At 46.3% G+C, this 22,845-nt stretch overlaps 1 protein-coding gene across 1 annotated transcript in view; it reads left to right on the plus strand.

The window, feature by feature from the left end:
* Positions 1-22,845, plus strand: part of LOC132445772 (collagen alpha-6(IV) chain-like) — a 79,339-nt gene that overhangs the window by 36,464 nt on the left and 20,030 nt on the right. The window contains 1 exon segment of the mRNA XM_060035897.1: positions 10,315-10,392. Within this exon segment, the coding sequence (XP_059891880.1) occupies positions 10,315-10,392 (78 nt within the window).

A 22,845-nucleotide genomic window follows, 5' to 3' on the forward strand; every position in this document is an offset into this window, starting at 1 on the left:
GAGAGAGGAAAGAGGAGGAGAGAGAGTGAGGGACACAGAAAGGGGGAGAGTGAGAGAGACAGAGAGAGGAGTGGAGAGCGAGGCTGTGTCAGACAAAAGAGAGAGAGTCTGAGTGATATTCTACCCTCTTCAAGCTGCATTAAGGCCAGGCCTGATGGCACTTTGTGTTTGGGGGCGAGCGAGGCAGAAAGGAGTGAAAAGAAAAGCGAGCGAGAGTCTCTATAGGGAATGTTATAGAGAAGTGTTTTTGTCTTGTCAAGTTCATTCCTACTCACACATACACATACAAGATTATGGTTTGCATTTGTGTGTGTGTGTGTGTGTGTGTGTGTGTGTGTGTGTGTGTGTGTGTGTGTGTGTGTGTGTGTGTGTGTGTGTGTGTGTGTGTGTGTGTGTGTGTGTGTGTGTGTGTGTGTGTGTGTGTGTGCTAGCCCCAGTACCGTGTAATGTATGCCTGCTTGTACCTTTTGTGTTTATACCTGTCTGTGTTTAGGCTGCATGGGCTCTACGTGTATGTGCCTGCATCCACCAACTTTGCGCCAAAACTGAAGACACACCTCGATAATCCAAAAACACAGACACACAGACACACACACAGAGCTGCACCCCAATGCGTGTGTTGGCCTGTGTTGGCGGTGATTCAGAGCTGGTCTCTGGGTCCAGTTAGGGTGAGCTTGGCCTGGGTCACGGGGCCGGAGGGGCCAGCCTAGTCATCCATCCTGGGCAGAGGGTGGCAGGGCTGGGCGGGGCGGGCCCAGACGGATGCTGACTCAGGCGTTTGGGTCTATTGTGTCTGACTATCGGGTGGTGGCAGGTGGGTGGTTGGGGAGGGGAGGGGGGGGCGGTGGCTGTAACTGTCTACTGTCCGCAGGAAGCTAGAGAGCTGTGTATGGTCGTCATGGTGATGGGGTGTGGTTGGATGAACATGGATTAGGAGGAGAGAGAGAGAGTGAGAGATGGAGACGAGAGTTGAAGGTGAAGTTAGAGTTGGACATAATAAGGTCGAGAGAGGATATGCGCAAATTCAGGAAGGAGAACGAGAGAGGGAGAGAGAGACGGACACATTTACATACAGATTGAGAGAGACATTGGAAAGAGGGAGACAGGGAAAGAAAGAGAGATGAACAGAAAGAGGAACAGGAAGAGGGGAACATGTGGTTTCTGAAGTGTGTTTGCTCTAGAGCTGCAGCTGAGGAATTCTGCACTGTGCACACAAACATGAGGGACTCTCAAAGACACACACACACACACACACACACACACACACACACACACACACACACACACACACACACACACACACACACACACACACACACACACACACACACACACACACACACACACATAACACACTTGTGTACAGTTGATACATCTTAAAATACATGTTACCTTTTGCCCCAAATGTACAAATACCTTACCACCACCATCACAAATACACACACCCACCCGCCCACATGCACACACACACACACACACACACACACACACACACACACACACACACACACACACACACACACACACACACACACACACACACACACTCATACACATACACTCATTCACACAAGCCTACCCAAGCACTCAAATGCTCACACACAAACACACACACACACACACACACACACACACACACAGAAACACAATGTGGTTCTTACCGCGAGCCATTTGCTCCCACCCTCCTGTAAAGTATAGAAAGTCAGAATCTAAGAAGAGATTCACACCTTGATGACAAAACATCTGCTGTTAAAAATAGTGCCGGAGACTGGCAGCAGAACACCTAATATCTGGGTGTGGTTTGGTAGGGTGGTGTGATACTAATGCTAGGTGAATCGGAAGGTGCACATAGTTTAAACACATAGATAGTGTTTTCAAATTTAGCCCTTTTAGATGGCATTTAGAACGTTCTGCGTTCTAAATGCCATCAAGTTAGACGTTCACGAAGTCCAGTTTGACCAAATCTTTTGTGATTTAGATTTAGATTTGTGTCCCATATTTTCTTTTTACACCTAATCAAACACACACAGATACATAGGCATGCATGCGCACACACACACACACACACACACACACACACACACACACACACACACACACACACACACACACACACACACACACACACACACACACACACACACACACACACACACACACACACACACACACGGCATGTGCTAGTACTATAGGGGGTAGGTCAGTGTACACTTTTGTTGTAGAAACCTGAAACTCCAAAAATGTGTGTCCATTTCTTCCCTCCTGGGTAGGAATAGATAGTCCTAAACAAGGGTATAGGATTTGGTTTCAGAGGTCTAATGGTACTTTAGACACAGCTGGCTACTTTCTTTCTCTTTCTCTCGCTCTCTCCCTCTTTCTCTTTCTCTTGTTCTTTCTCTTTCTGCATATACCTAAATCATATACATGTAGATGTTTGGACAAGTTTACCCAAATGAGCCTACATTTGAGGATTCAACAGCATGAGCATGCATCAGCATTAGAGCAACTACTAAGAAAATGAAATGCATCACGACCAAGAGTTGCACAGTAGAGAAAAAGTGGCTCTAAATGTACGTAGCCGGTACGAATCCCTGACTGCTGTGGGTTGCGTTGGAACGACTGTAGAGAGATCGAGAAGGCTGACTATCAAGAGTGTTGACCAGGGTGCGTTCTGGGTGAGCGCAAAACTGAGCGCAGGTGTTTGAGTGACAGCACGAGCACATGCGTATTTTGGTTTAAGTAGTCCCGCTCTCGCCAGGGTTTGTGTTTAAGTCCGAATATGCGTTGTTCACGTGCACCCTCGTCACCTTGGTGTTTCCCCACAATATAACCAACAATAAGCAATGAGTAATGAACCTGGCTAGTGTGTTCGACCAACAATAAGCCATGAGTAATGAACCTGGCTAGTGTGTTCGCGGCTAACTCCGAACCAGACTCGCCCCCTGTCGACCGACCTCTGATGGCCTCTCAGCAGCCTCTGATGCCCATCGGGTGGGCGGGCCGTTCTAGGTGGACGGTCGATTCCAGATTGCGTTGTTTCAGCCGTATTTTAGCGCATTCTTGGCTGTGCGATTCCTGATGGAGACGTGTGGATCTTATTGTGGCAGAGTGGTCTCAGTGAGGAACGGGGCGCACCTCGTTGATAAAAAAAGAATGGGACAGGATTACTCATTAATGACTTGATGATGATAATTTGCAGGAGTTATGTTTGAGAAGATTGTGTTTGTGTCTCCATTGAAAAGACTTCACCTGTGGCTACGTCTGCCTTCAGCTGGGATTTGGAGGGGGTTGTTAGTTCTTGTATTTCTGAATGACGTCAGAAATCTTAGCTTATTACCCAATATCACCCTTATCAGCCCCAATAACCCCCTTCGAGTCAATGAACCAGCATCACCAGATGCTATCGTTGGCTTATGCTATTGCAGGTCTCAGGTGCAGCAGTCGGAATACATTCTGTTGACTTTAGCTTTAGCCTTATACGTCACATTGGTCACGTTATAAGCTCATTGACATGAAATATATACATAAATATTGTATTGCAGACAAAATTGAGGCGTGGAGTAATTTGTTAATCTTTGTTGGAATTTGTGTGTTTGAAATATCATGTGTTTACTATCATCGGGCTCGAGGGAAGTGAGATATTTACTCTACACGATTCCCACTGAAACAAAGGGAATGTTGCACACCGCTGCTAGCCAAGATGTTGTTGCCACGTTGGGATGTTTGTTGGCTCCAGCAGCTGCTGGTAATCAAACTTAGCATATCAACATTCCCTCCTCTTGTTCCTTGCTTTCTAGACTTTCTGCGGATTATAGTATAAGCAGCAAAACGTTCATCCTTGCAGACTAAATATTTACTTGTTTAGAACAAGTACAAGCAAATACAATCTGACTATGACGTGGTCTCCAAATGTGAAATATAACAAGAGATAAACAAACAAATACGATGGCCTTCATCATGGTTGATGGGAAGTGAGAATTTCAAGCAGAACCCTTGCAGCCCGATTATTTTGCTACATTTGAAAGAACAAGCATATTATTGTTGTAAACTAAGAATGCAAGTGGATGAAATCTATCTATAAAACCTTTCCTTGTTTACCTTCTTGACATCTTAGATATTACCTATTAGCGTCTCTCTGGCTACGTTTATTGCCCTCCAAACATATTTTTTTTGGCTAGCTTACGGTTTGGCTAGCCGTTTGGTGACATGTCTGGTTGACTCACCGTCTGTCTTTGGCTAGTGAAGCGCTGATCCTGTTGGCTATTCGTCGAGCTGACTAGCCTTGTTGCATGCGGCCGCCTCAGGCTATTTGATGTACTTGTGTACCTTCTCGGTCTGGCGTTGTGATTCATTTGGGATTTATAGGTGTAAACACAGCAGAGCGTTTATCCATTGCTCGTACAAGGGCTCTCAACGCCACAGTACCAACAGTTTTTCTTTCGGTTTTGGCCGAGAGATGGGCTTTTCTGACCAACCCGGGTTCCCAGGGGTGCGTTCTTGAACATTCTAGAACCCAGCTCCACGGACCACCGCCCTGACAAAGCGGTGATGTCATGGATATTCCGGCATGTGCCGGCCTGTGCCTATCTGTCTGTCTGCAAGCTGCAGTCAGCACCGGGATGAGAATACACCGACTGCCTCCACTGGCGATCAGGGGATGTGCTTGTCTTTCTTATTTGTGGCGTGTGTCTCTGTGATTGTTTGTGTGTGTGTGTGTGGGTGTGTGTGTGTGTGTGTGTGTGTGTGTGTGTTTAATGTGGCGCAAAGGATCAAAGGGTTTAATGATGATGGTTTAACGACGACCATCATTTATATGTTGGTTGAGTGTTGTTTATTTTATTATTATAAATAATTATAATAAAAGGTAACCCTTTACTGCTTCTTTACATGCAATGTTTGAATATTTTGCTGAACAGAAAGATGAGCGCATTACAGAGTTGTGCGTTAGATAACGGTAGCACCCAACGTTCCTGACAGCCAACAAGATCGGAAGCTCGGATTCCGGCTCTCCTGATCTTGAGTCAGCAGTCTAAATACAAACTGGGAGAAAGGGAGGGAGGGAGAGAGGGATGGTGGAAGAGTGCGTGAGAGAGAGAGAGAGAGAGAGAGAGAGAGAGAGAGAGAGAGAGAGAGAGAGAGAGAGAGAGAGAGAGAGAGAGAGAGAGAGAGAGAGAGAGAGAGAGAGAGAGAGAGAGAGAGAGAGAGAGAGAGGGGTTCGAGAGAGAAGGAGATCCCCCCCCCCCCCCCCCCTTGTGAGGTCACAAAGGTGTTGGTATCGGTCGCTATGGCAACGCTATTTCGGGGGTCCAGACAGTAACAAGACACTGATTGGACAGCACCACCAGTCGCACGACATCACCCACACCGGAAGGAAACCAAACCAAACCAAGTGGAGTTAAAGCCAAAGAGAACAGGAAGTGGAAACCAACTCATCAGAGAGTCCAATCATCTCCGAATGGCATATTCACATTTAAAGCTGCACACATGCACACACACACACCCACACACACACACACACACACACACACACACCACACACACACACACACACACACACACACACACACACACACACACACACACACACACACACACTCTCTCCATGTTTCATTTGTAAAACTGACTGAGTAGGTCACACCTAATGTGTGTCTCTGTGTGTGTGTAAGGCTGTAGGCTGTAGGCTTTTGAAACTGATTAGCTTTACGACATACCATATACTATCATGTCAGTTACTGGTTACTGTGTGTCTGTCTGGTCTGTCTGAGTTGATGACCCTATCCATCTGGGTGGTCCGTAGACTGAACTGTATTTGGACGTTAGTACAAATAGCAGGTGACATTGCTCACGAGACACATGTTTTGTTTGTTTTATACAGACATACAGACAAGTACATATGCACGTCTCACACACACACACACACACATACACTGCTCACACTAACAAACATACAACCACGCAAACAACACATACATCAATCCACGTAGACACGCGAGGACATACATGTGCTAGTGAACACAAACATCCATATACCATGCACGAGAAAAAAGCACAAACAGACACAGCATGTCCTTGAGTTGCCGTAAACCTTGGATCCTACCCGGCTAAACACAGCTGGTGGAGAAGGCCTGCACCTACTCCCCGCAGCCCAGAGGAGGAGGAGGAGGAAGGGGAGGAAGAGGAGGAGGAGAGATAGCAGAAGTGGAGAGAGGGAGGATGGAGGAGGGAGATAGAGGGAAGAGGGAGAGAGGAGGCGGTAGAGAGGTGAGGGGGACAGAGACACGGGAGAGAGAGAGGAGGAGAGGAGAGAAGATGAAAGGATGGAGGGAGAGAAGGGGAGGTCAGAGAAGAAATAGAAGTGCAGGAAAAATGAGAAGGGATTAGAGGAAGTGAAAGAGGAATGGAGAGATGGGAGATAACAGGTTTGTAAGAGAGGACATCATTGCTGGTTCAAATTAATGTTAAAACCGTGTGCGTGTGCGTGTGTTTGTGTGCGCGTGCGTGCGTACTCGGCTGTCACTTCGGGATTTTTTTCTAGTTGACCTCTCAACAACCCTCACAGATTGACAGACTGAAGGTTTCTGATTGACAGGTCTGGGACCTTTCCATTCTCTTCCAAGGAGCCGGGGCTTCTATTGAGAGACATATGATGACACGTTTGTCGACAAACAGGATTAAACTGATTTATGCGATGCATTTAGTTCGGAGAACACAAGGACAATCTTAGGTCATTCTTTATCCATCCCATCCTTCCTCACATATGAACTTCACATTGATAATGTCATCAACATAATGTGGGAACATATGCTGGAGCGTCAATATGTGCTTTATTTGATTACTCTAGGCAGAAATAATGAATTTTCTTTCTTAGATTGGTAATATATTATTTTGCATACTTCCTTCCTAACTGTCACTGTCTACAAATAAAATCTCCCCATGCTGAAATGTAGCCATCTGTTATCAATTTAATGATTATGTAGATTGGGAACGATTTCAGGGCGATAACAAAGCATTGACCGATAAATTGAAAAATAAATAATGTGATAAATAAAGGTGACAGTTCTCGGAACTCTCCTTGTGTTCCACTGCATCTTTAGACTTTCGGGAACATTCTTTACCCCGTCACTCGCTGTATTCACTTCAGAAAATCCATGCCTGCTGCCCTTTGTCCTGTACATGCATTCTCCAAATCCTAAACAAACGTTGTCCAAACAACACGCATGGGATAGGGGGGGATATGGGGGTGGCTGGGGGGGGGGGGGGGGGCGATGTAAAGCCCACAGCCAGACTCCCAACTCCATCTCGGGCGAGGATCAGGATTAGGTAGGCATGTGTAGGGACATGCATTGCCCGCTACGCTAGGAGTGTACAGGAGACAGGTGTACACCGGCAGACGAATGGTATGGTGTGTGGGGCCACGGCGTGTTTGAACGCCGCGGTATGTGCACAAACAAAAGAAGAGTGACTGGCGAACATCAGCCACAGCTGAAAGATGCTAAGCGCTATAGCTTATACCTGGCTGACAGCATCCTGCTCCCAGTTGTGTGTGTGTGTGTGTGTGTGTGTGTGTGTGTGTGTGTGTGTGTGTTTGTGTGCGTGTTGGTGTGTCTGCATATCTGTACCTGTATATATTTGTCTGCATGTGTTTACGTGGTTTTCCATTTGTGTGTTGCATGTTTTTTCTTTCTGTTTGTGCATGCACCTGTGTGTACTTGTGTATCTATTTAAGTGCGTGATTACATCTGTGTGTGTGTGTGTGTGTGTGTGTGTGTGTCTGCGTGTGTAGGCACATGGGTGTGTGTGTTTGCGTATGCCTGCCCTTTATGCATTAACCCGAGTGGAACAGTCCTGTTGAAGCCTGTTGTGTTCCATTGACTCTATCCCATAATAATCCCAGAGTATCACCCCTACTAGAACCCTGACCTGCGCCGGGGCACGTCTTAGCCACGCCTCCGTCCTCTCACAGGCTCATTAAACACCAGACTTTGTAATTATCTGCTCAAACTCAGAGACAGTCGGCTGTGAACTGTCACACATTAAATGAAGCACCTATGGGGTTTTATATGAGCTAGATGCAAGATGACTGTAGGAATGGAGTTGCACACGAAAGCAACACGAAATTGAAAAAACACCTTCCAACACACCCGTATGCACACAAATGATATGCATTACACACACAGACACATACACACGCACACACTTGCACACGCACACATAGACACAAACACACAAACACAGGTTCACGTGTAGCTTGTGTTTCGGTAGCTGTAATGTCATCTTGGGGTCCCCTCCTATTGTAATTGGCCGTGTGTGCGTGCACGCATATGTATATGTGTGTGCTTGTGTGTGTGTTTGAATATATGTGTGTGTGTGTCTGGTATGTGCATTGTGTGTCTCCATTGTCTTCTTCATTTCTATATATCACCTTCGCCCTTTCCTGGGAACCCACCGCCCTGTCACATAAGCTCAAGTGTGTGTGTGTGTGTGTGTGTGTGTGTGTGTGTGTGGGGTGGGTGGGGATGGGAGGGGTTGGTAGTGTCACCCCAGCCTCTGGCCTCCGAGCTGGGATCCCTTTCCTCTGATCGCCCCCCCCCCCACCTGCTGGTTGGAGGACAGCATTGTCTGGACGGTAGCCCCCGGCCAATAGAAAGCTGAGCCAGAACCCTAGAGAGATTCAGTTTGATTGACAGATGACACATTCTGTGTGCATGTTGTTCTCGTACTGCCGGTTCATGTGCCGCATGCCCCCAAGATATCTTTTAATGTGTGAGTGTTTGTGTGTGTGTGTTTGTGTGTGTGTGTGTTTTTGTTTCTGTATAGGTGTGCATGAGCATATGTATGTATAATCTGCATCTGCACAAATCTGGGTGTGTATGTGTATACTGTATGTGTGTGTTTGCTTAAATCTGTGTGCGTTCATGCAATTGTGTGCGTCTCTATGTGTTTGTATATATGTGTGGTGTATGTGTGTGTGTGCGTTAACAAATCTATTGTTTGGTTCTATTTTTGGTCTCTTTTCTCTACTTAACACAAATCATCTGGTCATTTTTTTCTACCTTTCTTTCTCAATCTCTTGGTTTCCATCTCACCCCCTTTGAAGCTCCTATATCTCGCTTCTTCCCCTCCATCTCCCTCTCTCTCTTCCTACCTCTCTCCCTCTCTCCCACTCTCTCTACCCCTCCTGTCACTCTGATTAGGATAGGAGTGGAGATCAGAGAGAGAGAATCAAGGAAGTTGGATAGTTTTTTCAGTGACCTCTCCCCTCCTCTCCTTTCCCCTCATCTCTTCCTCTCTCTGTAGCAGCATTTTTTCACCTCATCTGAACAACCTCTGGCTCTGTCTGTTTTGTATCTGTACATAGATCTTGACACAGATGTGTGTTCAAACACTACATGGTGTTTGAAAGACATCATGTCGTGTTTGAATAATGGCTAAAGTCTTTGAAGTCTTCCTAAGATACGGAAATCTAACCCAAGTCCTCACACACACACACACACACACACACACACACACACACACACACACACACACACACACACACACACACACACACACACACACACACACACACACACACACACACACACACCAAACAAAACCGTATGTGTGAGGTTGAGAAGATGACTGACACATGCAATCTTTAAAAACTCTCACACCGACAAACACACTGACACACTGAAACACACAACATCTGAGCTTCCCTGTATGGGGTCTTTGAACCCCCCCAACGACCCTGTGACCTCTAACCCTTGAGAAGAGATTCTCTGTGAACTTTGTTCTTGGTCGCACACTTAAATCCCAGCATATGTCACTCAAGACGTCTGCTCCTGCTTATACACTTTTGTGTTTAATATAATATATATACGTGTAGTCATGAAGCAAAGCATGACATCTGTCTGGCGGATCCTTCTAGAACGTCGTCATGGTTACAAGACGAATGGAAGGGGGGAAGGGTATCCAATGAGACGATACATTGGAGTTTGTAGACCGTTCATAGTTGTTTGTAGTTTGTGGTTCTTAATTTAATTTTTATTTGGCTATTCGTTTGTAGTTCAACGTTGTAGTTCAACATTCGTCGTTGGTAGTCTGTAGTTAAACGTGTTGAATTTTTTTTTTTTGGGGGGTGTTTTACCATGTGATGTCCAGCAGTCACAATGTTAATGGTCCAGATTGATAACAATACCGCCCTCATGCTCTGAAAGAATGTGTTTTAATTAACCTCTCTCTCTCTCTCTCTCTCTCTCTCTCTCTCTCTCTCTCTCTCTCTCTCTCTCTCTCTCTCTCTCTCTCTCTCTCTCTCTCTCTCTCTCTCTGCAGGGGGCTAACCCAGACGAGCCATGTGCGGGTCAGGACTGCAGCGGAGGATGCAGGTGTAACCCAGAGAAAGGAGGCAGGGTGAGTCTTCAGCTGCCATGTTTGCTCTTTCAATGGTTTTAAATCACCCTTTGTGCATCCAACTGATGTGTTACTGGTAATCAGACTCCATTTGGGTCTCCTTTGAAAAAAAAAGCTTGCATATGATATATTATGCCTTTGCATAATATATTGTTTGATGGCTGTGTTAAACCAAGTTATGGTTTAGGTCTAAGGTACAATTAGGGTAAGATAAGTTCAAGTTAAGTTTGAGGTAAAGTCCAGATTAGCTATGGTTATGGTAAAACAAGGTTACAGCAAGCTTAATAAAGCAAAAGTAGGTTACGTAATCCAAGGTGGATTGTAGCCATGAATACAGAACCTACAGAATGATACGGAAAGGTCAGAGAGAGACAGGGAGAGAGAAGAGACTGAAAGGGACTTTTATCTGACAGCACAAATCATGAATACATATCTGCGCATGCAGATGCACGCACGCAAGCAAACACACAAGCACGCACAAACACACACGTACAAACACACACACACACACACGGTGTAATGCGAATATAACACACCATTATATGGCTTCAGGCTAGGAACATATGTAATTTTCATGTCCCCGTTAAATAAAAATGAGCTTTCAACCATTATCATTAATCTGTAAACAGTGAGCTACATGTTTTAACAGAGCTCGCCATTTTTTACGATATCACACACACACACACACACACACACACACACACACACACACACACACACACACACACACACACACACACACACACACACACACACACACACACACACACACACACACACACAAACACACACATTCACACTTGCAACACACACACACACACACACACACCCACCCACACTCACACACAGGCTAATACATGTACTCAGCATTCAAAATCGAAGGGGGAAAAAAGGGGGTGCTCTGACCAAATGTCATGTTGCTGTGCAATCGTGCATTTATGAACACAATTGCAGTGAGGCATGAGGTTTATAGAAATATATGAAATATACTAAACTCCCTGTTATCCCAGGTGTGTAAAATGCCTTAGTTAAGTACCATGCCCTGTGTGCCCTGAGGTCTATGTAGTATGTGGGCTTGGTTTGGATTATCATCGTCTATTCTGTGTTTTAGTGTATCTAGAGATGGACTTTGCATAAAAGCGTCTTCTAAATCATTTCTCTAACTCCCATCATGACAGTGCATTGTCTGCATTCAGATACATACTCCCAAGTGTTTCTTCAGTCTTAGGCTAGACACCTGTATGTCCCCCACACACACACACACACACACACACACACACACACACACACACACACACACACACACACACACACACACACACGGCCCCCTTCCCCCACCACCCCATTATCTAAACAACAATTACTGTCTGACACGATAGCCTACACTTTAGACAAATAACACCGTGGGGCTGTGGGGCCGTGCTAGCTCGAGTCCAAGGCTAAATGACAGGAATGACTGCTGCTGCTCCCCGGTACATGACAGAGTGGATGACATTGGGCGCTCATTGCTCCAAGGGTCCCCCAGGTGCTTATCGTGTCTCATTTTGTCTTTTACTTTTGGGCGAGCGTCGTTAATCACAGTCTTTAGCTTATGAGCTAAGCGGAGGGACGGCGGCTAGAGAGAGGGAGTCTGGTGGGAGTCTGGTGGGTCGGTGTCCGCTGGGACAGTGGGGCGGGTTCTGTTGCCATCCATACTTTTATCGATCGGTAAGTGAGATTTGTTGTGGGAAATGTTGACGTCCTGAAAGCGTGAGAAAAGCATGGCAACATGATATATTAAAAAAGTTATCATCTACATTTTTTAATTATGACAAGTCATTTTGATTAATCAATACCAGGTCCATGGGATTCCAGTTGAGGGATCATCACAAACACCCACACCCACACACATACACACACACACACACACACACACACACACACACACACACACACACACACACACACACACACACACACACACACACACACACACACACACACACACACACACACACATACCCCCCCCAACGCACACACACACACACACACACACACAGACACACACACACACACACACACACACACACACACACACACACACACACACACACACACACACACACACACACACATACACACACACACACACACACACACACACACACACACATACACACTCTGTGTTTAATTAATTTGTAAAAACTGACACGGTAGCTTAAACACATTCCATCACCAAATGTGTTCTAGATTTAGTGAGAGATTGTCAGCTGACACTCTTTTACACACACACACACACGCGCGCGCGCGCGCACACGCACGCACACGCACACACACAAACACACTAATTTGGGGTTAGCTAACTTCGAGTTGTGGTTGGAATGGATGGAATGAAAAGAAAGTTTGAATGATGGATGGATAGATGGAACTTTTACTGTCATGTATCTGTTTAAAGTTAAGTAAAGCTAGTGCTTGCTGGCGATGTGCTACAGGTTAGCTTTGTGCTAGGGGTTGTGTGCTCAAGATTATCTCGGAATGCAGGGGTTAGCTATGGGCTAAAGGGAAGGTTTGAATTCAGGTGTTATTGAAGTGCTTCAGGTTAGCTTTGAATGTTTGGGTTAGCTGTGTGCTACAGGTTAGGTATTATTTCAGGGACTTGCCATGTGCTACAGGTTAGCTATTAATGCAAGGGTTTGCAATGTGCTAAAGGTTAGCTATGACTGCTGGGGTAAACTTTGTGCCGCAGGTGAGGTATGAATTCAGGGATTAGCGATGTGCTTTAAGTTAGCTGTGATTGGGTTCGCTATAACAACTAAACTAGTCGTGGCACTTGAAAAAAAAGTAGATGTCATGTAGGCTACTTTGATTTCACCCGTATAGACTTTAAACACAACACAGGTGGTGTGTATGTTCATGTGAGTGAGTGAGTGTGTGTGTGTGTGTGTGTGTGCCTGTATGTGTGCATGCGCGCAATTGTGTGTGTGTGTGTGTGTGTGTGTGTGTGTGTGTGTGTGTGTGTGTGTGTGTGTGTGTGTGTGTGTGTGTGTGTGTGTGTGTGTGTGTGTGTGTGTGTGTGTGCATCTGTGTGACTTGTGTGGTTTGGGTTAAGCCGGTCCCATCATGTTGTATCCATTATCTTCAATAACATCCGTTCCATTTGGGCTAACCTCACGGGCCTCAGGGTGTTTTTCTGTGTGTGCGTGTGTGTGTGTGTCTGTGTATTTCATGTATGTGTGTGTGTTTGTTTGTGTGCGTGTGTGTGTCGGTGTGTCTGTGTGCATGAGTGTGCATCTGTGTGTGTGTGATTTCTGTCACCGGTCGAGTCAACACACTGAAACCCTTATGTCGTTATGGGGTCTCCCAGGCAGGATGCCAGGGGCCAGGAAGTTGTCTCTTCTTTCATGAAGACCTTCTGTTACTCTGTCCCAACAGCTAACACAGAGAGAGTTAGTAAGTCCTTTTAGTTTGCTGTTTACAACATCGGAAACAAATACAATTACGACATGTGGGAGAGTGAGAGGAAGAGGAGCAGAAAGCAACATAAATCAGTTGAGCTTTAAAGTGAGAGAGTGCAAGAGACAGACAGGGAGAGAGATGGGGCCTATTATTTTACAGTGTGATGAAGAGGTGGAGACAGTTTGATGTAAAACCACCTGCGGGCCACGGAAAAAAACTCAGGATGAGAGGCTCGTGAAACAGGGAAAAAAGCCACATCTATCATAGATGGATAGAATGATAGACAGATAGATTTGTACTTTGATAGACAGATTTACTGAATTGAGTGATTATGGAGACTGATTTGGATAATTATATGTGCACTTTGTGTGTGTGTGTGTGTGTGTGTGTGTGTGTGTGTGTGTGTGTGTGTGTGTGTGTGTGTGTGTGTGTGTGTGTGTGTGTGTGTGTGTGTGACGTGTGTGTGTGTGTGTTTGTTAAGCAGCTTGTTGTTAGGTGATGCGCCATGAGAAAGCACATTACCATGTAACAGTAGAGTTGTTTGGGTATGTGTGTAAAATGGCCGACATGGTAGAGTAGCACACAGGTCTCTGAGTCCAGACTTCAGTCACATTCACATTCCGGCATCACCATAATCTGCGATTAGATTAAGTAGAAGTGACCTGAAAGACGAGGGAGAGAGGGAAAGGGGGAGAAATAGTTAGAGGGGGGGAGAGGGAGGGATGGATAGAGAGAGAGAGGGGGAGAGGGAGAGATAATGGATAGAAAAAGAGAGCAACGAGATGATTAAAAGATTTGTGAAAGATTGGGAAGACCCAGGGCCCTGGGTAATATAGACCATACACACACACACACACACACACACCCACACACACACACACACACACACACACACATGGACACACACACACACACACACACACACACACACACACACACACACACACACACACACACACACACACACATAGGTATCAGATGTCTGTGATAAACATCAGTGGCGGTACAACAGCCTCTGAATGAAGCTTTGATCTCTCTCTCTCTCTCTCTCTCTCTCTCTCTCTCTCTCTCTCTCTCTCTCTCTCTCTCTCTCTCTCTCTCTCTCTCTCTCTCTCTCTCCATGCGTTCTCTAATGTGTTGTGTTTGTGATTATTTGAGCATCTCTGGATTTTGCTGAGTGAGCACTTGTGTTTGTGTGTGTGTGTGTGTGTGTGTGTGTGTGTGTGTGTGTGTGTGTGTGTGTGTGTGTGTGTGTGTGTGTGTGTGTGTGTGTGTGTAAGTTAAATACACACAAGCCAGACACAACGACAGACACACACTCACATGCATCACTACACAAATGCTTCTCTCTCTCTTCCCCTCTCTCTGTCTCTGTCTCTCACACACACTCACAAACCCAACCACACACAAACACTCACACACATCCCTATACTGACCAGACATGGCCTTAGTCAGAGGTCAAGGGTCACTGCTAACAACACAGAGCAAGTGACCGACCTTAAGGTCAGGCCCTGTGTGTGTGTGTGTGTGTGTGCGTGCGCGTGCGCGTGCCTGTGCCTGTGTGTATGTGCGTGAGAATCAGAGCACAGCAGGAGGGAAGCACCATTTATTTCATCCCTCCATCGGTCCACTCCTCTGTCACTTTCTACTCTTCATCCCTCCAGCCTCCTCTCCTCTGTCACTTTCTACTCTTCATCCCTCCAGCCTCCTCTCCTCTGTCACTTTCTACTCTTCATCCCTCCAGCCTCCTCTCCTCTGTCACTTTCTACTCTTCATCCCTCCAGCCTCCTCTCCTCTGTCACTTTCTACTCTTCATCCCTCCAGCCTCCTCTCCTCTCCTCCCGTCTCCTCTCCCATCATCCTCCCATACGTGTTTTTCAAAACCCCTCTGTTAGATTTCTAGACAGAGTAGTCATAACGTCACAATAGTCATAACATCATTAACCTTATAGTTATTATGATGAAGATTAATTTCATCATCGTCATAATAATTGCAGTTTTTCATTCAGGAAGCGAATGGCTGTGTCTTAAAACTGCGTTGAAAATCAGATGGGAACATTTGACCCAGCAGAAAAGTTGGAAAGATATTCTATAATCTTCTTTGAATTTATCTATTTATCAATTATCTTCTTATTTTTGTAAATGTTTGAAGATTGGATGAACAGCCACAGGTAATTCCATCACATGAACACGACTTTCAGATCATGTTATTTTTTTTTTGGGTGTTCTGTTTAATCGAAGCCAGCTCACTTAATTTTTCCCAGTGCACGACACTGCCATCACCTGGTCGCTCCGGGTAGCACCAGCCACCGTGGTTCTAAGTTTAAATGAATGTTTAAAGAAATATAGGATTATTACACACACACACACACACACACACACACACACACACACACACACACACACACACACACACACACACACACACACAGTGTGTTTCTTTAAGATAGTTGACATCTCTCTCCGATTTACTATCAGCTATTTGTATTTCATCAACTTTCCCACCGTCATTTATCAACTTTCCCACTAGCTTCCACTTTCACCTATAACCACAGCTGCTGTTTGTCGGCTCATGTAGTGCATGCAATGTCACCGTTTCCAGTAACTGGGTTAAGGAGAGTTCATCCTTGTTCTTGGAGGGTTTGCAGTTATAACAGAGCCTGTACGGAAGCCCTTTGAGACTGTCACCGGGTTTAGTGGCAAACCAAGTTGAATGTCATTGGATCAAACCTCAACCCAGGTCTGTTCTCAGGGTAAAACACAGAGTACATGTTTCACACGTGTACGTAGTTGCACATTTTTCTTCACACATGCTGTGATCGACTCCAACACACTCGGATGTGTGTTGAGGATGAACTCTAAGTCGGGAGGGTAGATATGTTACTGTAGAGCGAGATAAGATAGGTAAGTCAGGACGGTGCTGGGGTTGGACCTGTTAATAACATGGCTTCCTTGTGTCTGACCTCCCCTCCTCATCTAAGACATGTGAGTACAGGGCGCTGCATTAGAGAAAGTGATGAAAAGGTAGAAAAGAGTGGAACAGAATAGAAAACAAACTAAACAGCACCGACTCGTGTCCGCTGTAGCCTGCGGTGGTGGAGCCCTGCTGTGTAACAACACAGCTGTGTTTAATTAGTAACCCTGCTTGGCTAATTATCCCACGAATGGATCATCTATCTATATAAGGTCACTTCCTTCCGGCATGGCTCATTCTCATGAGAAGCCTGATGACATCATCAAAAGGTGTGCCGCTGTAATACACCGGGGCCGGTTCATTAAAACAGCTGGCCTCGGTTAGTTAGTGTTCCTACAAACCAGGTGAAGGGGCTGGCCCGGCAACCTGGCTCACATGGAGGGAACAACGAGGAACTAGCTGTTTATAAAATATAGGTTTTGTTTTGAATTTGCTGTTATCTGTATCTGGCTGTCTGCCTCGCTGTCTGTGTTCCCCTACTTTCTCTTCCTCTCTCTCTCTCTCTCTCTCTCTCTCTCTCTCTCTCTCTCCCCCTTTATCATCTCTGGCTTTTCTGGCCATCGATCCAGACAGCTTCTACTTTAGGCAGAACTACCAGATAGAAACAGACAGAGGAGGACATAATGCTGTCTGTGTGTCTTGTGTCTGCCCGCACGTATGTGTGTGTGTGGTTGTGTGTGGTTGTGGGCTTCATAGATGGTTAAGTCCAACTCTGCCATTCATTATACAAACCCTGTCTGACTCCTCCTCCTCCTCCTCCTCCTCCTCCTCCTCCTCCTCCTCCTCCTCCTCCTCCTCCTCCTCCTCCCTGTGTTGCACCCATCATTCTCCCCTGGTGAGCATCTGGTGCGACAGCTAAAATCTTCCCCCTGGTACACTCGCCACCGCAGACAATAGGCCCCCCTTACACCTCAGTAGGCCGGAGGGTGCGTGTGTGTGAGCGTGTGAGTGTTTGTGTGTGTGTGTGTGTGTGTGTGTGTGTACACACGCACACACACACACACACACACACACACACACACACACACACACACACATGCAAATGCACACGCACATACAGGTTCAAAGAATGTGTCTGCCCCAGCACTCTCCTCCTCTGGCAGGAAGTGAGGTGGTGGCAGTCGGAGCATTAAGTCCAGCTGGCTTAGAGTGGCAGAATGCAACCTATTGTCTCTTTTGTCCCCGGATGGATTTGAACCAGCACACAGTCTGCCGGGCTGGAAGCTGATGGGCCAGGGAGCCCAGGGCGGCGGCGAGGGAGTCGTAGCGGCGAGAGGCTGTTGTGTTAGAGGGGAGGTGGGGGTGGGGTGGGGGGGGGGGGGGGGGGGGGGGAGTCAACCACCAGCGATAGTTCATCTCTGTTTGCAATCGTTGGGGGGTAAAATTGTTTACCCCCCACATGTTGCATGAGTGCTTGAAATCAGATGCACGATGGATAGAGAATCTGCCGGTGGCTGGTACATCAAATGCAAGCAGAAAGCCCGTGTTACATGACCTTCTGTTGGGGCGACAGATTGATTGATCTCATTCACTTGCAATTAGCTGGCGACAAAAATATACCTAAAAACGACACCCGTTAAAGTCCCTCGCACGGATTTGAACGTGACAAAGGCATGAGTAAAAAAGTGTCGGTGTGAGATTGTGAAGAGGCAATGCATAATGGGAATAAACACCCTGATGGCTCACTCTGGCCCCAGCCAGCTGTGTCTGGATTCCTGTCGTCCACCACATCCTACTTAACTCCAACACCAACACCATTCATCTCCATTAGTCTTGTTTGGAGAATCCAAATAGTTCAGAGAGGTTCATGGTAGGTGACGGTTGATTTGAGAGGAGAGAGAAAGAGAGAGAGAGAGAGAGGGGGAGAGAGAGAGACAGAGAGAGAGAGAGAGAGAGAGAAGGAGAGAGAGAGAGAGAGGGGGAGAGGGAGAGAGAGAGAGACCAATGCCCATAGTGCTGGTAGTTGGTCATTCGCTTTCTGTCTACCAATGCTACTGGGATGTCTGGATGGGTTAACCTGGATTAACAAGGTCTCTCGCATTTCTCTGTCATTGTTTTCCGAAGCACATTAGGAGAGACTAAACTCTTTTTGTTGTGTCCTCTCTTTTTCCCCCTGCCTGTGGTGATCTTGGCTGGGGTCTCTCTCTCTCTCTCTCTCTCTCTCTCTCTCTCTCTCTCTCTCTCTCTCTCTGTCTGTTCCTGTATCTCTCGCTCTCTGTCCATATCTTCATGTATCTCTCTCGCTCTCTATCTGTGCATGCATGTTTATCCCTCTCTTTGTCTCTTCATGTATCTATTTCCATGGGGGCATTTAGCAGATACTTTTATCCAAAGCGACTTACAATAAGTACATTTGTCAGAAGAAGGTGAAACACTATATTGCTGTCGGAAAAGTAAGGATGTTCATAGAAGTGCAGTGCACTAAAAATGTCTAGGTTAACCCATTCCCTGTGGACAACAAAGATAGCTAGGATATGATGCTACACAACTATCTACTATAACTAACTACGACATACAATGGGTGCGTACATTAAGTGGCAGGACCTACCTGTCACCGTCCCCCCTTACCTGGGTTATAGGGAGTTCATTCTTGTCCTTTACAGGGTTTGTTTGTGTGACCACCTTGTGTGACCACCTTGTGGGCCAGTACCATCATTTTGAATGTGATACAAGCTACTGCAGGGAGCAAGTGCAGATCCCTGAAGAGGGGGGTCACATGGGAGAATTTAGGTAGGTTGAACACGCGGCGCGCTGCAGCATTCTGGATGCGCTGCAAAGGTTTGATCGCGGAGGCTGGGAGTCCAGCCAGGAGCGAGTTGCAGTAGTCGAGGGCGGGAGATGATGAGTGCTTGGACCAGGAGCTGAGCTGCTTCCCTCATGAAATGGGGCAAGATCCTGCGGATGTTGTAGTGGGCAAATCTGCAGGATCTGGCCACCGTGGTGATGTTCATGGTGCAGCATAACTGATTGTCCAGTACCACACCGAGGTTTCTCGTGGATGGCGATGAAGATACAGTGATGTCCTCGACAGTGACAATTAAGTCCACGTGAGGGCAATCTTTCCCTGGCATTAGGAAGAGCTCAGTCTTTTTGAGGTTAAGCTTCAGGTGATGGGCGGTTGTCCAAGTGCTGATGTCTGCCGGACATTCTGAGATGCATGTTGCAATTCGGGTGTAGTCAGAAGAGGGGAAGGAGAGGAATAGTTGAGTGTCGTCAGCGAAGCAGTGACAGTGATTGAGCACAAGCCCAATCTTGTATATAGGAAGAACAGAAGGGGTCCCAGTACAGAACCTTAAGGGACACCAGTGCAGAGAGTGTATCCCTCTGTCTCTCTCTCTCTCCATATCTCTTCATGTATCCCTCTGTCTCTCCGTCTCCATATCTCTTCATGTATCCCTCTGTCTCTCCGTCTCCATATCTCTTCATGTATCTCTATCTGTCTCTGGCCGTTGTCTTTGCATGTTGTACAGATGGGGCTGCACAACTGCTTTCTTTCTCTTATCGGAATTCCTAAAAATTCCAGCAAGCTCTATCGCTTTCCCTGTCTCCTCTACTCCCCCTGTGTTCTCTCTCTCTCTCTCTCTCTCTCTCTCTCTCTCTCTCTCTCTCTCTCTCTCACATCCTCGCTCCTTCCTCGCTCTTATCCACTTCACTCTCTCTCTGTCTTTACTATGTTAGGAAATGGTCACATTGTGTGTATACATCCGCAGAGACCCCCTTGACCCCCTCTCCTCTCCGCCGAAACGCAGTTTCTCCATCGATGCTCAACGCACGTGAGCAGGAGGAACTGAACGGCTGCCAACAGCCTTCCACTTATTTCTGTGTCCCAATTCTTAGGAAACGTTTGCATTTGACTTGATGAGTATAGCCCTTAATCCCGCTACAGCCTCAAAGGGCTTCAGAGGGCTCAAATGGTACGACACTCCCTTAACTTAAACCCTCCATAGGATTTATAGGAACTTAGACTTCCACAAACACAAAGAGAAGGAACCTCGAGGAGCCCAGAGGATCCCCTTCTCCCCAGGGACGGTATTGGATGCAATAGCTCCTCATGAGAATGCCGCTTTTGTGTTCGACCCCTGTGTGTTAAGTACGCTAGTGAAATCTCAACCTCCTGATCTATGTCGGCAAGATTGCTGTTATTAGTGTGATGACCTGTTTTTTTGGCCGATGGCGTGCAATTAGCCAGCAATGCTAAACACACTACAAGCAGATTACAGGTTGTGGCTAACGGCCCGACTAGCGGCTCCTTTAGTCCTTCACGCCTTTCCTCATTTATCACCTCTAACAGGATAACAGACTGACTGAGATGAAGTACCGAGCAAAGCCTTTGAATGTGACCCCGGCACTTGGCCAGGGAGACCCCATGGACGATAGATTTGGGGCTTCGTCCATTTACATTTAGTTGGAGAGAAAGTGCTTTTTTAAATAACATTTCTTATTATTAAGATAAGGTGCCACTATGTCAGGCAGAGTAACACAGCACAATGTAGCAATGCGTTATATACATCCTGGGAATGGAACAGTGGGGGGAACAAAAGAAAGGAAGAGTTTTGACCAAATGAGAGTCATTCAGAAACAGATTTGGAAAGTTTGGAGAGGAGGAGAGGAAACTTAGAGGGAAGGAGAGTTGAGAGAGAAAGTGCCTCGCTGTGGGACCCTGCATGTTTCCCCGTCCTGATACCAGGTGTCAGGGAGGGCTCTCTCTCCCCCAGCCAGTGCTAGTCAGCCCGCCTGTAGAGAGCTAGCCCTTTCATTAGCCTGCTAACCCCCCGGGCCAGATGCATGGTGCTGGGCTAGACATATGGAACTGCAGGACTATGGAACATTTTAACTTGCGTATAAACTTTAGAAGACTGTTTTTATAAATGAATAAGAAGTGTAGGAGGCTCAACCAGAAACAGCAGCGTTTTGGGCTGTGTTGGCCTCATATTGTACGGGTTGAAGCTCTTGGTTAGCACTTAGTACCTCCTAACTAAGCTAAACATGCTAACCATTCTCCACCCCTCCCTCTCCCCGCACTCCACACCCATAGCAGTGGTGTAGCATTAGCATTAGCAAGTAAATCAAGGGTTCTGACTCCTTTTTGACCCTTTAAAGCAGACATCTGCATCTCCTTCTCTCCTCCCTTCTTCCTCTCCTCATCCCCTCATCCCTCTCTCCTTCATCCATGCCCTTTCTTTAAAAACTGCTAATGACAGGTTGTTTTAAACTGTAGGGTGTCTTGTGTGTGTGTGTGTGTGTGTGTTTGTGTGTGTGTGTGTGTGTGTGTGTGTGTGTGTGTGTGTGTGTGTGTGTGTGTGTGTGTGTGTGCGTGTGTGTGTGTGTGTGTGTGTGTGTGCAGGCTCAGTGATCCTGTTTTTTGTCAACTTAAACATTATTGGAACAGACCACCGTGGATGCAAGACAATACAATACAACAAACACACACACACACACACACACACACACACACACACACACACACACACACACACACACACACACACACACACACACACACACACACACCTTAACCCCGCCCCTCTGACATTTGTGCATTGTGAGTTAATCTCCCTTTAGAACAAAGTGCTTTGTCCCAACTTGTTTCTGTGCCAAATACATTACACACTTTACACAAGACAATCCAAAATGGCGACCAACTGTGTACATCTTTCACCAACAGTTTCCCCCTGTGTGTGAGGGTGTGTGTGTCTAACTCTTCTCTCAGTTTGCTGGCAGAAGTCATTTGTCTTTGCAGAGCAATGCAATGCGTGCTTACTACCGTTGACGACTCATATTGTGCATATGCCAGATGAAGTGGGTGTGATATTCTGAGGGTATACCACCCGTCCACCCCTAAGTCGTAGCTCCCCTGTAAGGCTGCAGTGTGTAGTTCAGCTTCTAAGTGAAAAGATAACTCCTTGTGTGGAAAGATTTGAAGCCCTGTGATGTGAGATGAAGAAATAAAGAGAGAGATTGGGATGAATATGATGAAAGATAGGTAGAAGGTTTAAAAGGCTTTTAGAAAACAAAGGTACAATTATTATTATTTTTTTCTATTA

This window comes from Gadus macrocephalus, chromosome 17 (genome assembly GCF_031168955.1).
Source record: "Gadus macrocephalus chromosome 17, ASM3116895v1".
Lineage (NCBI taxonomy): Eukaryota > Metazoa > Chordata > Actinopteri > Gadiformes > Gadidae > Gadus > Gadus macrocephalus.